General features: G+C 42.1%; 1 protein-coding gene across 4 annotated transcripts in view; it reads left to right on the top strand.

The window, feature by feature from the left end:
- The first annotated feature begins 402 nt into the window (after window positions 1–402).
- Window positions 403–18,044, top strand: part of SMURF1 (SMAD specific E3 ubiquitin protein ligase 1) — a 108,557-nt gene continuing 90,915 nt past the window's right edge. For 3 of the 4 annotated variants that reach the window (XR_009530189.1, XM_060079550.1, XM_060079546.1), the window contains exon 1: window positions 403–692. Coding sequence is in view for 2 of the 4 variants with exons in the window: in XM_060079550.1 (XP_059935533.1) it covers window positions 638–692 (55 nt within the window). In the remaining 2 variants the exon portion in view is untranslated. The remainder of the gene's footprint in view (window positions 693–18,044) is intronic. The other variant, XM_060079549.1, reaches the window with a different exon arrangement.

The following is an 18,044-nucleotide window of genomic DNA, read 5'->3' as shown; positions in this document are numbered from 1 at the left end:
GCCCGGCGCTCGCTCCCGGCCCCGCGGCTCTGCACACCGCGCCGGGTTCCGCGGGCCTCCGAAGCGCTTGGCCCCAGCCCCCGATCTCCTCCTCCCGCCTCCCGGTCCGACGGGTGCAGGGAACCCGGCCACCAGATCCGGACCCCTAGCGCCCTGGGCTGAGCGGGCGACGCAGCCGCGCGGCGCGCCCCGCCCAGCCATCCCCGCGGGCGCGCGCACGCACGCAGGCGTGGGGCTGCACGACCCGGGCACGCGCAGGGCCGGGCCGGCACGACGGCGGGAGCGCGCGCGGCTCCGGGAGGCGGTGGCGGCGGCGGAAGCGGCGAGGGCGGCGGGCGTCCGGCTCTGAGGTGGTGGCGGTGGTGGCGGTGGTGGCGGTGGTGGTGGCGGCGGCGGCGGCTCCGGACTGGGCTCGGCTGGGATCGATCGAGGGTTGGGGGCGCCGGGTCGAGCGCCGATCCCCCGGCTCGACCATCCGCCAGCCGCCCGGACGCCTGGGCCGCGGAGTTTGTGTCCCGGCTCGGACCCCGGCGCCCAGCCCGGAGCCGTAACCTTGAGGCGGCGGCGGCGGGGCCGGGCCGGGCCGGGCCGGGGGGCGGCAGCGCTGGATCCGCGGCTGCCCGATCGTTGGCGGGAGATGTCGAACCCCGGGACGCGCAGGAACGGCTCCAGCATCAAGATCCGTCTGACAGGTACGGCCGGCGGGAGGCCCCCGCCGACACCCGGCGCCCGCTCGCACCCCGCACGGCCCCTCAGCAGCCCCGGAATTTCCCGCAGGGCGCCCTGGGGAAGTGGCCCTCCCCCACGCCAGCCGTTGTCCCAGGACCTGGTCGCCCCCCTCGGCGAGTGCCCCTCGCTGCTCCCTCCCGGCCCCGCCCCCTCGCTTCTCCCCGGCCCCGCCCCCTCGCTTCTCACCCCCATCCACCCTCTCGCTTCCCTCCTTTCCCCCCACCTGCCCCCTCCTCTTGCTTCCCCCTCCTGGACCCGCCCCCTCACTTCTCCCCTCCTGGACCCCCTCCGTCTCCCTCCCCTCCATCCCCCTGGCTCCCTTCCTTCTCCCTCTAGCCCCTCGCTTCTCCTCTCCTGGCCCCGCCCCCCGCTTCTCAACCCCTTCCTCCCCCAGGATTTCTTCTCTCTCCCCTCACCTGCCCCCTCTCTTTTCTCTCTCAGTCCCGCCCCTCGATTCTCGCCACCTTCCCATTCTCTGGCTCTTCCCTATCTCTCCCCGCACCTGCCCCCTCGCTTCTCCCCTCCCGGCCTTGCCTCTCGCTTCTCCCTCCAAGTCTACCCCCCACCCACCCACCCACTGACTTCTCACCCCATCCCTCATCCGTTCTCTTGCTTTCCCCACCCCCCCACTTGCCCCCTAGCTTCTCCCCTCCGGGCCCCGCCCCTTTCTTCTCTTCAGCCCCGCCCCCTCACTTTCCCCTAAACTCCGCCCCTCATTTTCTACCTAGTCCCGCCCCCGCTTATCTCCCAGCCCCGCCCCCTTGCTTCTGTCTGGCGGCCTCCACCCTTTCCTTCAGCCTCGAATTCCTGAATCCTATCTCGTAGCTTCTCCCGGTCCTGTTCTCACTTCCCCTCTGGTCCAGACCTCTTTCTTCAGTCTAGTCCACTTCCTTCCTCTCTCAGGCCAGGCCACTACCTCCTCTTGACTGTGCTTCTTCAGTTCTTTCCTTTACTGTCACCCCTCTCCCACCCGCCAGCATCCTTGAAAAACCTCCCCCCCTCCCCGCCCGCACCCCACGCACACTCTGGAGGCTTTGGCAGCTGCACTAACGCAGACTCCTTGATTCACTCTCATTGAGTCTTCAATGAAATGCCCGTGTCTCCTAGGTGGCTCATAGTGCAACCTTCAAGGGTGAGCGCGAAGCTCTGCTCTGGGCCTGCGACGTGGTGGTTCGGATGTGTATAGCTGCCAGCGGTGTCTGTCGGCTTGCCCCTCGCTAGCGGGCTCCAGAGATCCTGGACCAGTCTGCACCCTCATCTGCTCTTTCTCGCTCTCCCCATTCCTGCGGGTCTGCTGCCCCGTCTTCCGGTTTAAATTCACACCTGAGGCCAGATTGTAGTGCTACAAATACGGTTCTGCTGGGGGACTTTCCAAACGTGAATATTTCCCGCTCTGGAAAGGAAAGAAAAAGTTCAGGCTAATCCCTGTTGGGGATTTTCCCCTGGATTTTTGTGTTCAGTGACTGGTCTGATGATGCCTTAAAAGTCAGTCTGGTCAGATTCTTTGAAAAAGAGAATGATCATTTTGGACACTTTATGGCAAATGCATGGCCCTCAATTATTGGTGAAATCCCTGAAAACAACAATGGGTGATTTTTTTTTCAAACGAAAATTTCCTCTGAGAGTTCTTAGTTGTTGCATGATCCATTTTTTGTTTCAAGAAAAGGGAGATAGTTTTTTTTTGTATAAAGATGTCTGTTTTTTTTGTATAAAGATGTCAGATCAGGTTATGACCAGATAATACAATCAGATCAGATAATGATTTGGACCCAAACCCAGGCCCTGGTTTTGTAAGTGACAAGTATATCCCAGGGATCTTTGTTTCAGGAGAAACATAATTCTTTATTCCAGGGCTGGTAGGAAACTCTCACTCACTATGTAGATACAGTATATACATTCTTATTTTTATGGTTACATAAAAGCCACGTTTTTGACTTTGTAATGCTTGTAAAATTTTAATTACTGACAACTTTCATTTGGTTCTCATTTACAGTGTAATCTATAAGTGACATCAGATTAGTTTCAGTTTTCTTGTTAAAAGCAGAAGTAACTGATTTTGTGAGTTGGGGTAGAAATGTGATTAATGTTTTAGAAGGACTAGGTTTTAATTACAACGTTTGTGTCAGGTGTATTTATATATTAATCAAGCCTAGTTGGCAGGTCTGGATGTGAGCCTTTTCCTCCTGTAGTGGAGGTTTTGTCCTTCGTCCCAAATTAATTTTGGACTCAGAAATTTAGATGTCATAGATGCAGAAATGCTTTAAAGAGTTTTTGGATGGTGTTTGCTATCGCAGGATCAGGTGATGAGTGTTCTTTCCAAAATGCCTTTTCCCTTTCCCCCAGCTGATGTTATTCATGATCTGAGGGGCTTTGTGAGTGTGGTCCTCCCTGCAGCGAGGATTTAGCGTTGATTGCAGACACACTTGATGCCAGTTGTCTGCTGAACGTTAATTTACGTGGAAACGTCAGAACTAGATACTTTGTTGGCGGTAGAATAGGTTTTGGCCTTATCTTTGAGCTTGTCGGGGAGAGTTTGAAATCTCTGCACTTCTGGCATCTTGGGATGCCATCTTTCAAGAGGTGTGTACTTTTGTTACAGGCTTCAGAGTTTATTTCCCTGTGTGATATTTGAAAAAATGATTTTTTAAAACGAGGGCTGTTCTTCTAACCAGTCAGTGAATACCACACAGGGCACAGTTCAATGGAAAGTATGAAGACATTGGATTATAAAAGAGTATTTAGAACTTTGGTGTCCACGGTTGTATTAGGCGGTTGGTGGGTTTAGAATTAGGAGACTTGATTCTGGTAAGATCAGCCATTAACTGCATGATATAGAACAAATTATTTAACCTTTCTGGGTTCTCAGTTTCCTAATATATAAAATGAGATTTCAACTCCATTATAACGTTCTTTCCTTCTCAAGGATATGTCAATTTGTCTGCCTATTTATTCCAAATTACCATTTGCTTATGCTTGCTTTTGTTAAGTCTCAGTCCTGATATTCAGAATTTGTGTTAAAACACAGACCTCCTGTTTGATTTATGTCAAGCATTACTTTTGTGTATTGGTTACATTTATGATTTCTTTTTTTTCCCCTTCCTCTGGAACCTTTTTTGTTTTTGAAAACTATTGGGTCGTATGTTGCACTGCTTGGGAAAGCTGGCCTAAACTAGTAGAAGAATGTGTGAGTCTTTATATTGAAATGACTATGATTTTAATGAATGTCTTTGTGGTATTTTAACAGGAAAATCATTTTTAAATGGTTTCAGTAGGTTTGGAGCATAATATGTACAAAATCAAGTGATCTTGGTTGAAGAGCATTATCTTGCAGACATTGTAGAGTCCCCTGGCAAATCAAACACTTTGGAAACATTTTTATTTTAAATTCAAGCAGGATTTGCAAAAACTTTGTTCTTACATGGTACACATATGAATCCCAGATACGTTATTTAGGCCACTTTGGTAAAAGAATGGAATTTTGAGCTCAGGGTTCCACAGCGCTCTTCAAACAAATTAAATTTTATTCTAATGTTAACCAGTTAGTTGAAATACCAAATGCCTAAACTTTTTCTTTGGTGCTGTTATGCCTTGAAATACTCTCAGATCTCCTTGTGTTTTTATATTTTTTGGAGTGTGACTGTATATCGGGAAGGGAGAAAAATTCTAATTCCAAGTAGAGAAGGGAAACCTTCTTGATAGCCTATGGAAATTGAAACTATTTTTAGAGTTATAGCACATGTAATGTAAGGCTGACTTTTTTTTGGCATCCAGATGATCCAACTTGGAGAGAAGTAGTTTGTAGTCATAACTGTTTATAACATTAATTGATCAATCACAGGTGACCTAATTGATTTGAAGTAGGTTTTTCTTAAGAAAGATTAAGAAATCTCTGAAGATGTTGCCTGTGTCAGTTTGTACCTGACTTATGTAAGGCGGGCAGAACTCTTGTTTTAACAACTGGAACTGTGATAAGAAGGAATAAGTCATCACTAGTTACCCAGCATTCACCCTCCACCTGAGTTTGCCTAACATTTTCCTTAGGGTCTGCCTCAAGTTCATGCAGGTGCAGCCAAGGTACTTCTTTGAGCCGAATCATCTAAGGATGTGGGATGGGCTAGATCAAATGCTACTGCAAAATTGATACTGCAGTTATTTATACTTTAAAAGCAATAACCCTCTGCCAAGTACACATTCTGGTATTGATTTTTTGGGGAAAATATTTATTTATTTGGCTGCTTGGGGTCTTAGTGGCAGCACACGCAGAATCGAGCACAGAGTCTTAACCACTGGACCACCAGGGAAGTCCCTCTCGTGTTGATTTTGTGATTTGGTCACATCTGTGCTGTCTTAAGAAAAACCTTCCCCCCCCCAAATCCATTAAAAAAGAATCTTCTTGACCCACCTAACTGGCTTGAGAAATGAACTATTTCGTATGCTCTCTCTGTATTTTTATAGTAGTTGTGATTTATCAAACTAGCATTTTTTATTTCAATCCTATTTCTTTGTCAGTTCAAAAACTCCTGTTTTTGCAAACATGAAAGTTGTGTCTGAACTTCAGGTTTTTTCTTCTCTTCTGCAGATTTTCCTTTTCTGTTTGGTCACGTTGGCCAGTTCTAATGTGGAACATTGGGTGATGGGGAGGGTCCTGGGACCTGAGTCACTTGTGAAGAAGTATTTCCTCCTGAATTAAAAAAAAAAAGAAAGACTGACCCGTAATATTTCAACATCAGCTCACTTATCCAGTTCACTAGCCTGGCTGTTCTGTAACATGTTTGTGGGCACTGGTTAAAAGTTAAAATAGCTGAATCGTGCATTTTATTGAGTGCTCAGAGCAAAAAGGAAGTTCAAAAAACCTTCTGAAATGGATGAAATTATTTGGTGTCTGTGCCATGCTCTGATTTTCTGGGTGAGAAACCCTAACTTTCAGGATTCTCACTTAAATCAATTTTTTGTTATTTCAAAACCATTTCAGTGGCTAAATGTTTTTAAACAAAGAGTTAGTAAAAAAAATACGTGGGTTTGTTATGTTTGTTTTTTGTTTTTTTGTCACTGAACAACTCAAATGACTAGTTTGCTTGTTGTTTTGTAAGTGAATTTTATTGAGAGAAAGCCCCTCACTTAAATTGGCTTGTTGTCCTCCGCATCTAGCTGCCCAAAGTCCCTAAGGCCATTCTAGTTGAGAGCTGTCGAGCTCTCTCGAAAAAAACCAAAAGCTCATAACCCTGTGAATCAGACATATCTTCTTTTTAAAATGTTAGAATTCCTGTTGTGTCTACAGATGAAATCGAATCCATTTAGATACTTAAACTAAGTGAAATGTTGTTTCCATATTTCTAGATTAAAGGGAAAAAAATCCTCTTATTGTCTTAAAACAAGGCTTAAATAATGTACAATCAGTGCGTCTGGTGATGGCCCCACTCTGTAATTCCAGCTGTGTTCACCTCCATTGCAGCTGAAAGGAATTCTAATTGGCTGAGGAATGTCGGCAGCATCATGTATCACGGAGAACGGACCTATTATGCTCGCTGCTGGGTGATGCATTTCAGATGTTTTAGGCTCCTGAGTCCAACTTGAAGGTTGCTTACAGGGAGTCTGGAAGAGAATGTTGTGAAGCTGTAGCGGGGGTGAGGGGGTTGTAGAAGGCAGCCTGCTTTCTTCTTTGTACATTGGGCATCTGCTCAATTCTCTAAAGGCCTTGGTGCTTTCTTGTGGCTTAACCACCAGATTGGGACTCAGAAGGTCTGATTTTATTTCTAACTCTCAAAAGTGCCACAGTGAAGAAAGGGGGTGGGTGGAGTTATAATCTATTTTTGACTCAGTCTTCCTATCTGTAATGGGAAGTACCTGCCTTTTTATATCAGGTGAGGACTTGATACGGATTAAATATTTTGATGAGTAGTTTTGAATTATTTCTAGAGTAGACAGTGTAAATCCAAAGTCATAGATTCCTGTCATTTTTTATTCCTAAATAATCACGTAAGTGCTAAAGCTAGTGATGTATTTGACAACTGAAGAAAATCAATGGAATCTATTGATAAACATGGAAAAATAATACTCAAGAATGAACTGTTAAATTCTCTATGCATTCAGAAAGTTCCTTAGAGAAGTAGTGTCACGAGCCAAAGCCAACATCATTTTTTTTTTTTTTTTTTTTTTGCGGTACGCGGACCTCTCCCTGTTGTGGCCTCTCCCGTTGCGGAGCAGAGGCTCCGGACACACAGGCTCAGCGGCCATGGCTCACGGGCCCAGCCGCTCCGCAGCATGTGGGATCTTCCCGGACCGGGGCACGAACCCATGTCCCCTACATCAGCAGGCGGACTCTCAACCACTGCGCCACCAGGGAAGCCCGAGCATCATTTTTAATTGTGAAACCTTGGAAGCATTCCCATTAAAATCAGGAGCAACACAGGGATGTACACTGTGACAATTGTTATGAACTAGATAAAGACATCAGAAAGCAAAATTCCTATTATTAGCAGGCAGTATGATTTTATAACTTTTAAAATCCAAAAGAAGCAGCTGAAAAACAGTTATAAACCATAAAAAAACTTTAGTAGTTGGATAGAAAATTTCTCCATGGAAAAATAAAATGGATAAAAATCGATAGCCAAAGACAAAGTAGGAAAAACAATTTGTAATCTATATATCATGAAAGTCAAGCTTGTTTAATATATCAAGAACTTTCACACTCAATTAGGAAAAGGCCAATAACCTATTTGGCAAAGGATGTGGACAATTCACAGAAAAGAATGAAAATGGATTTCAAGCATGTGAAAAGACACTCAGCCCTATTCATTCCAAACAAAATACCAGTTAAAATTAAGGGTGAGGGACTTCCCTGGTGGCGCAGTGGTTAGAATCCACCTGCCAGTGCAGGGGACACAGGTTCGAGCCCTGGTCCGGGAATATCCCACATGCCGCGGAGCAACTAAGCCCGTGCACCACAACTACTGAGCCTACGCTCTAGAGCCCGTGAGCCACAACTACTGAGCCCGTGCACCACAACTACCAAAGCCCGCGCACCTAGAGCCCGTGCTCCAAAACAAGAGAAGCTACCGCAATGAGAAGCCCGTGCACCGCAACTAGAGAAAAGCCCGCGCGCAGCAGCGAAGACCCAACACAGCCAAAACAAACAAACAAAAAACAAAAAACTAAGGGTGAAACAGTTTGTCATCTAGCAGATAGGCAGAGACTAGAGTTTGAAAATATGTCATGATGACAAAGGTGTGGAAAAGCAGAAACTTTTACACTGTTTGTTGAGAATATAAATTGGTACAATATAGTTAGAAGGGCAGTCTGGTATCAGATAATAAATGTATACATCCTTTGATCTGACAATTCTGCCCTTAGGAATTTTTCTTACAGATATATTCACACATTTATGTAAAGGCTTATGTGCAAAGTCATTGTAGCACTGTTTGAAATTGTAAAAGACTGAAAACAAATACGCATTAATAGAGAACTAGTTAAATCAATTATGGTATATCCCCAGGGAGGCGTAGCTGTTTAAAAGAATAAGATAGTGCTTTGTATTCTGATATGGAATATTCTCCAAGGTATGTTATTGAGTGGGGGAAAAGCATGATTCAGAAGAGTGGAAATTGTACATACTATTTGAGTAATAAAACAAAATAAAGATAAAAGGGAAATTTCTAGATCTATCTGCATAGATATCACTGGAAGGATTCTGTCGAAATATTGATTGTGATTTCCTCTGGGGAGGAAAACTGGGGTTGAGGGTCCAGATGAGAGAGAGAGAGACTTGGTTTTATTGTATTCCTTTTACTATTTCATCTCCCCTCCTGCCCCCTTTCTCCCTCCCACCCCTTGAGCATGTATTAAAATTAAAAATTAAAAATGTTAAAAACAAAAAAAGAATCTACAACTCTTAAGAAGAAAAGAGTTTCTTAGAGCAACTAGTATATTAATTGCTAATTGTAATTGTTTTCAAATGTAGGTGTTCTGAAAATGCAAATTGTGCCAAATGTATTTTAAAGGGCTAAAATAGCATCTAAGGGTATATATCCATGTTTATATGTATTTCCTCACTAGAGAGTAAAATACATTGCATTGCAGGTCTGAACAGACATTTTCCCAGAGAATATGTTCATTCTGATACTGAGAATACTCCCCCAAAACAAATGCCCTTGTTCTAGCATATTAAAAACTTATTCCAGCCTGAATGATTCTTTCCAGATTCAGGAATCTAATCCTACTTAGACCTACTTTTTATAGAGAGCCTTTTGAAAGACTGGGGTCTTGATTCTGAATAATAGAGCTGGTTTATATCATTTATTTGGAATGTCACTTGGGGTTATCTCTGACCTGTTTTTGTAAAATAACCTCCTCCCTAAAGTGGGATAAAAATGTTAACTTGCATAAGCCAGCAATAATAATTTGGTATATTTCCCAAGTATTTATAATCAATAGGTTTATTTTGAACTTTTTAAAAGGCCTGTTTGTTAATTTTAGTGGTGCCTAAAAAAGAAATATTGATATCTGACTCTATAGAAGTAGACAAAGTTATAGCCACATGTAATTTGTTGCCTTTTTATTCTCTTAGATTTTTGGGATCAAAATCTTAGTTTTACTGTATTGTATTTCTACATATATTACCTACAAATCATAGGTCTGCTGATTGCTTGACGGGTGTTCGTGCATATGAGTAGTAGTAATGCCTTATATTGTACGGTGTTTCATAGTTTGCAGAGAGTTCTCATAAACATTTCCTCACCTGAGGCAAGATACAAGCCAGCCTCAAAAAGTTTTTGGTTTTTTTGTTTGTTTGTTGTTTTTTAAATGTGTTTTTGTTTCTAGGTTAAAAAATAGCATGCAATTTTTTTTGTTGTTCTTAAAAACACATTTTACAGGAGAGAAAGGATAGTTTCTCTCATCCTAAATGGATAATCATTTCACGGGCCGATAAAAAAATTCTCGGAAGCACGCTTAATCCAACTATAATAAATTCGTATGCTTTACAATAATCAATACTGATGTGCAGAAGGCCTGCATGTACTCATGGGATGTAGATTTAACTCTTCTTAGTCTTTACTGAGGATAATCCACACTCACAAAATTAGATAAGTTTTTTTTGGGGTGCGGTAAGGTAGCATTTTTTCTCCACAATTACTTGAGGTTGGAAACATGACATTCTTCTTCTCCCCCAAACATGCCTAGTAGACTAAGCTTAATGTGTCCAAAACAGTCTTCTTGATCCCCTCTCCCCAGAAACCCTTCTCTCTAACAGTCATTCCCACTTCATTAAATCTCCCCAGTTGCCCAAACCAAAAAACGAGCCTCATTTTCATTCTTCATATCTAATTTATCCTCAAGTCCTCTCATTTCTGTTACCACAGTTTATCTGGAATGTGTCTCCTCTGGAATGTGTCTCCCCTTCATGTCCATTGCCCTCATTCTAGTTCCAGCTGCCACCATCATCAACTCTTGCTTGGACAGCTGCTGCTTGCCCTTTTTTATTCCAGTGCTACTTGTAACCAAAACCATCCGGCTGCAGTATTAGTTATTTCTCTATTTCAATGATGTTAAATAATTTATGATAAAAGTCCTTGCTTGGGGAAATCCTCAAGTGGAGACAGAAAGAGACTGGCTGACATTGCCCTTCCTCCCAGCCAGTGTGGCTCCTTCACTCCTGCTTCTGTGTTCACTGCCTCCGGCTTCAGCTCCAGGAGCCTTGGTGAGGATGTCCAGGTGTCTTTGTCAGGGTTACATGGAGCTTCTCTTGGTCTGATGATTGAGGGATGGCCAGTGACAAGTTGAATTGTGTACAACGGTGGAGCGGGATCAGGAAACCCAATTGAAGACTATGATTTGAAAGAGTGAAGAATGGGAAACATATAGTCTCTATGGTCCAGAGCACATGTTATGTTCTCCTGTACAAGAAAAGCACATTGGCTGCCTCTGGATAACTCACAATTTGATCACCCCCCGCAGTCATTCCCAAGATGCTCTGACCCTAGTCTGGCCCGTCTTTGTGATGTCTTCAACCATTCGGCTGTTCAGACCAAAAACTTCGGTGTCCTCCTTGATTTTCTTCTCTCTCGTCCTCTAGAAGTTGTCAGCTGTGCCTCATGTACCATCTCCTGCATCTTTCTACTTCTCTCCATCTTCACTTTTACCGCCCAAGTCCCAGGCATCATCACCTCTCGTTGGATGCTTGCAATAGTCTTCCAAATGGTCTCCCTGCTTCTGTATATTGAAATATCATATACATACAGAAAAAGGCAGTGTACGGTTTGTTGATATTTTATAAGCTGAACACACTTGTGTAACTATATCTTAGATCAGCGGTTCTCAACTGGGGAGTAATTTGGCCCACCAAGGGGCTTTTGGCAATGTCTAGAGACATCTTTGGTCATTACTACTTTGTGGGTGTTACTAGCACATAGTGGATAAAGGCCAGGAATGCTGCCAAACATCCTACAATGCACCAAACAACCCCCCACATCAAAGAGTTATCCAGTCCAAAATGTCAGTAGTGCTGGAGAAACTCTGATCTAGATCAAGAAATAGAATATTACCAGTATATGGAATACCCACAAGCTACCTTCCCAGTTTCTACCCCCCACCCCTAAAGATAATCACTGTCCTGTTGTAACAGCCTGCTTTTGAACTTCATGTTAATGGTACCATACAGTATGCATTCTTTTGTGACTGACCTCTTCAACATTACATTTGTGAAATTCACCCATATTGTTGTGTGGTTGTACATTATTCATCCTTTTTGCGGTAGAGTATTACATTATGTCAAACTAAATATAACTGATCCCTTTACCAGTTGATGGGCAATTGGGTAATTTCTACTTTTGGCTGTTATGAATAGTGCTGCTATAAACATCTGAGTGTGTGTCTTCTGGTGAGAATATATATGCATTTCTGTTAGGTGTATACTTAGGAGCGGACTTGCTGGGTCATATGGAGTAGGCATATGTTCAACTTTAACAAAACTGCCAAACAGTTTTCCAAAGTGGTTGTACCAATTTACATTCCCACGGGCAGTGTGAGAGTTCCAGTTGCTCCATATTGTTGCCAATCTTGGTGTTTTCTTTTTTCTTTTAACCCTTTTGGTGAGTGCAGCATAATATCACATTGTGATTCTACTTCTGCTTTCACTTTTCTCCAATCCATATCTTAAATGGAAGCCTAAGACATCTTTTCTTTTTAACATTTTTTTTCTTTTTTCTTTCTTTTTTTTTTAGGTAAGGTAGAGCTTTGGTGTAAGCATCATAAGCTAAGGTTTTTTCCTCTCCCAAGAAACAATTTTCACACCCTTCTAGGCAATATTATCCTGTTGAGAATGAATGACCTACCCTAGTATGTGTCAGAATCACCTGTGAGTTGTTAAATTTCAGATTGCCAGGGCCACCCTCAGCCACTAGCAAATATATATTTATCTTAAAAAATCTAGGTCTGTATTTGGATGTAATGTGAAAAAGGTAAAAAAAAATTTAGTCAGAAACCTTAAAATCTTGTTTCTATGAATAATTTCTAATTTATACATAGGTAATATTTTGTCTACATACCAGGTTTCCTTCCTGAGATCTCCTGTGTAGGTTCAGACTTGTTTTCTTTGCAAATAACTAGTACTGTATTAAAATAATATTAGCAGAGAATCGTATAGACTAATATATTACAAACCTAAATTCAATATTTTTGTCCAAAAAGAAATCGATGCACACGTCACACAATTGCCACGTGAGTTCTATTTAATCTTTTATTATCATAAACACATTTGTTCTCCCTAAAGCCCCAAATAAAGTGACTTGCATTTTGTGAGTCAAATATTATGAGTTTTATCTTAGGATTTGTTTAAATGTGATTTAGTCATGGTTTTAGCTTTCTTATTTATTTACTTACCTAAATTGAGGTATAATTGCCATATAACACTGTATCAGTTTCAGGCGTACAATATAATGATTTGATATTTGTAGACACTGTGAAATGATCACCACAGTAAGTCTAGTAACATCCATCACCTTACACAGTTACAAAAAAATGTTTTTGATGAGAACTTTTAAGATCTCCTCTCTTAGCAACTTTCAAATTTGCAAAATATTTTTAACTTTTAATTGAAGTAACTGTAGATTCATAGGAAGTTGCAAAGAAATGTACAGGGAGGTCTGTGTACCCTTTACTATGCCTCCCCCATTTTTAACATCATGCATACCTATGGTATGATATCAAAACAAGCTGACGGTCAACACTGGTACAATCCACAGGTCAGATTTCACCAACTGTATGTGCAGATTTGTATAACCACCACCACAATCGAGATGCAGAACTGTGCTGTGTTGTCCTTGGTGCTCTCCCTTTAAAGGCACATCCACCCCTCCCTCATCCCTGGGACCCCTGGCAATCACTACTCTGTTCACCATCTCAAACTCTTTTCAAAGCAGAAATTAGCTCATGTCATTCCCTTCTTTAAAGTCCTCCAGTGGCTTCCTACTCAGAATAAAATCAAACTCCCTGTGTGATCCTGCCCCGGCTGCCTCTCTGGCCTGGTCTGTGTCATTTTCTCCCTTTGTTCTCTAGGCTGCAGACACCCAGCCGTAAAACATGGCAAGCTTGTTCCTGCTTTAGGGATTTTGCATGAATTATTCCTTTACTTTTCTCTTTTCTTCCTCTTCTTCTGCGTCTTCTTTGTTGTCTTCTTTCTTAATGAAATGCTTGAATGGTCTTCCCTTGATTGTTTTTTTTCCATGGCTGGTCCTTCTTGTCATTCAATTCCCAGTCCAAGTGTCACCTCCTCAGGAAGACCTTTCCTGACCACCCCATTGAAGTAACTCCCTCACTGTCACAGCAGCCTTACTTCCTAACCAGCAATCATCACTTCATGATATTTTTTTGGGTGTTGATATAACAGCTAGCTGTCTAGTCGACCGGGTTTTCTCTCTGCTCCTGGTATGTAAGTTCCATGAAGCCCGCGGCCTTGCTTACAGACGTCTTGTTTACGTACGTCTTGTTTACATCTGTGTTCCCACTGAACTTTGCTTGGTACACAGCGGTGTTCACAAACACTCGCTGGTTGAAAGAATTAATGACCTTCTTGTAGATTGGGTTCCATGGCCACATCTGAGTTGGGCGCTGGAGGAGACCCCTCTTGGGGGCAGTGTTTGTGGGCTGCTTCTTTTTGGCCACAGAGTGAGATAGGGGCTGGGAACTGGGCAATCACAGCCTGCTGTCAGCTCAGCTTGGGAGGTCTGTGACCATATGACACCCCAAAACCTAGTCTGCTCCTGGACTTTGGGCAATTCCAGGGGTTTGAACCAAAGCCTGAAATGTTCCCAAGTCTAGAATTTGGCCCATCTTCATAACGTTTGGTTTCCTCGTTGCCTCCTTTGCTTTTCCCTCAAGGCTGTTGGAAATAAGTGGTTGGATGGAGGGACATCATGAATTTGTCCCTTGCCCATGGGATGTTTTGCAGTAACATCTTGAATGATGTTTCCCATTTTCAGGCTGAGAATACCTCACAAGGGTGTTTGGGGGATGCCTGGGGGTCAGGATTCTTTTTCCCACCCTACCCCACAGTCTTATCTCTTGCCAAGGCTACCATTTCCCTCCCTCTCTTTATCCTGTTTTCTCTCTTCACATCTCTCGGTCCCTTTGGATTGCATTTGAAGCAGAAAGGCCCTCTTTTAGCAAAGGCATATTTTCCTCCCTTTTCGTTTTGTCTCCTCAAAGATCCTTACTAAATGCTGTGAGTAGTCGGAGACTTTCCTTATCTTGCATCTTTCCTATTGAGTGCCTTAATGTTCCTTGTAGTCTTGGTGGGCACAACAGGCCACAGGCCACAGCCTGATTGTTTCTTTTCTCAAAGATAGTTAAATGCTCAGGTTGGGTTCATGATGTGTTCATTGAATTTTACCCTGTCTCCTTTCTTCAGCCAATTTCACATTTTTACTTCTGTCTTGTATTTACAATACCACACTTCCTGATACTGATTTTTTATTAGTTTAAAAAAAACAGAATGCTTTCAGATGTAAGTAGCAGACAACCTAGCTTAAATTGTCTCAATAGAAAGAATTTCCTTCAGTAAATTAACAGCAAAGTGCAAAAGTAGTTCCAGTGGCATGGCAAGGACCTGGTTTTCCCATTTCTCAGTGCTGTGACCTCAGACCATTCTTGGCTGTCCCTTCCACTTGTGTTCCAAAGGTAGGACGTGGCTACCAGCAGCTCCCATGGCTATTTGCTTCTGGCTTTAACTAGCAGATGTTAAGAGAACACTTCCCCAGTAGCTCATGCCTAGAGTAGAAGTTCTGGAGTTGAATCTTCTTGTCTGATTGGCCTAATTTGGGTCACATGTCCATCTCTGAGCCAACCACTGGCTAGGATGATGGGAATTAGGGTCCATCTTGGAATCCAGTAATGGTGTTAGTCTCACCCAACATATAGGACTAGGACATTTGAGGGAACAGGTAAAGAAATGCTAGGAAGGCAACCAACAAATAAGTAGACAATACCATTTAATGAACTTCTGAAAAAAAAGAATGCCCTCTTTGTAGTAGTGGGAATTAAAAGATGTATTTTTGTAGAAGTGCCAAACATATTTGCCAGGTGCTAGGAATGGTAGCTTTATATGTGAACTTACCCCAACAAATTTCATTATCAATTTGTATTATAGAATGTTTCTGGTTTGTTGTATAGTGTTGTTTTATTTGGGACTATTTCAATACTGATTTAAATAAAATTTAGGTACAGAACGTAGGAATACATTCTTATATCATTTCTCTAGAGATAATAGAATATTTTTAAGGAAGAAAAATACATGTTAATTATAAATTGAATTCAGGATGTATAAAAACAGAAAAAATTGGTTTTTATGCAAGAGTATAATTTTTCTCAGGTGATTACCAACCCTTCCTTATAATAAAGGCTTTGAATTAATAATTAATATCTGTTCTTGATATCTGGAGCTCTGTATTTTTACTCCTATATTCCTTAAAAAAAAAAAAGTGCTTAGAAGATACTTGGCTGGGCTTCGAACCCATGCTCCAAGGAATGGTTGGCTTTCTCAGACCCTCAAGCTCTTCCCTCTGTGGAGTCAGTGAGGCTGGGTGGTTAAGAGCCAACCTGTGCCTTTAGACAACTGACCTCATCTTTTAGTTTCCCCAGCTATAAAAATGGGGAAAATAATTGAAGCCACATCAGAGTATTGTGAGTATTAAATAAAATAATCCACATGCAGTGTCTGGTACACAGTGTTCAATACATGTTAGCTAATATTAACATTGTCGTATTTCGGTGACTCTAAGATGACTTTGATTGAAAGTCACACCATTGTTTTATATACCACTAAAAAAGAAACACCAGTATTTATACTACAATATGATTCATTTGAAGATTTCAGATATATTAAAATATGAAGAAATGTGTCTTAGAATCAATGATATATGGTATTACGGCTGCCTCTGACTTGAAAGTCCTGGAAATTGTTTGTATACCCACAAATTAATGCCATCTGTCTTCAGTTTAAACATAACACAGTGGGATCTAAAGTTTCCTTTCCTTTTTGTTTTTGTCCTAAACATATATTGTATTTGGTCTCACATGTTGCAATATTGGCAATTTCATAATTACTAATTCATTACGTAGGTTGAATAGCGGATGCTACAAGACCCACCATAGGCTTTGCAAACTTGGGTTATTTGCTTTTCTTCAGTGATTTAGAAAGAAATTTGAGATACATTTTTGGAATCATTAATATCAGTTGAATAAACCTATTTGGAAGCTCAAGGCAGGTTAAATGATAGTGCACATTACCTTTTAGAAAAGCACAAGTTGTAGGCAGAAAGCCAACTTAGGAAAGCGCCTCTGGTACACCCAAACACATTGAGTTTAGAAAGAGTAATATTGCTGTTTGAAAGAAATGTGTGGTAGTTGATTTTCCACTAAAATATAAATGCGGACAGTATATTGTAGAACTTGAGAGACAGTCACAGACTATTTAAGTACCAACTTGGTGTAGTAAAAAGTAGCTATGTAATATGCTTAGCATAAATTTAGAAGTAAAACCCATAAAGATATCACATAACTCGATAGAGTGCTATTTCTCTTGGAAATTCTCTGGTATTTAGAGCGTGGTGAATGGGGTAGTATAAGCCTATTTTTTTTGTTTTTTTTAAGGCCTGTTTTTGATATTAAAATTGAAATGAATGATAGAAGTCTTTTCGGAGACTCGACCTAACTGTTTACTTATTGCATTATTTATGGCTTACGTCATCAGCTGAATGTCAGCAGGATTCTACTCTTGTTGACGACAGCTGAGTGAGTGGGGCAGATGTGCTGTTGGGTTACCTTGTCACAGCCCCAGAGGCAGTACCCTGGCGCATCTGGCACATGAAGTATTTAAATGTTATTTGAGGGTGTTGTTCATGGTTTTGGCGAAGACTGTATCTCAGTGCAGTCCATATTTTAATGCATTCTGAAACAGCAGTGTTGTTGTCTTTCGGGGGAACCCAGGAGACTTTGTTTGCTGTATTTTGTATAGAATTCAGCGTTACAGTACCAAAAATAACACTTTTATTTTAGAAAAGGAGGTTTACTTTAGAAAATAAAGGGTACCTAAATTGAAATAACAGGAAAATTATTTCCAAAAGCAGACATTTGATCGGCTTCAGTACTTTTCTCATCACCTACATAGTAGTAATGTTTATATTTAGAATAGAGAGAAGCCAGTGCAAGATGTCTCAGCAAGGCTTTACTAAAGGATGTGATTATGTCAGTGTTACTCCAGGTGTTTAATTTCAGGCAGTGTGAGTCAAGGATCTGGTGTTTCTTATGTTAGAATAGATTGGACTTGATTCGGAAAGAAAAAATCCCCAAACAACCCATTAATTTGAAGTGTATAAATCACAGCCTAAAAATGATTTTAGAGTTTTAAAATAGATGACCCATGCATGTAATAGAAGAGGGTACCCATTAAAAATGCCTTTTCCTCCTCCCTGCCCCTTGCCAACCATCTTGCCTCCAGAGAGGCAGCAATTATTACCATGGTATTATTAATTTCTCTAGTAGCATTCTTCCAGAGGTTTTCTGTTTCCTTTTCTCTATCTCTTCCTCCCTCTTTCTTGTTAACACAGGTGACAGCGTACTATATGCACTGTTGTGCACCTTGCTTCTTTCACGTCAGCAGGGACTGCTCTACCTTTGGAGCTCCAGAGCTGCCTCTGTGGCAGGAACAGCGCTGCTCAATGACTGTCCTTGTGCCCTTCAACTTTTCCCAGCTGCCTGGAGGTTATGTGGCACCACGTGATTGATTCTGGCTAGTGAAGCGTGAGAAGCAGTCATCTGTCTCACGC

The sequence above is a fragment of the Mesoplodon densirostris genome, chromosome 16 (assembly GCF_025265405.1).
Source record: "Mesoplodon densirostris isolate mMesDen1 chromosome 16, mMesDen1 primary haplotype, whole genome shotgun sequence".
Lineage (NCBI taxonomy): Eukaryota > Metazoa > Chordata > Mammalia > Artiodactyla > Ziphiidae > Mesoplodon > Mesoplodon densirostris.
This window is presented reverse-complemented; position numbering and strand designations above follow the sequence as displayed.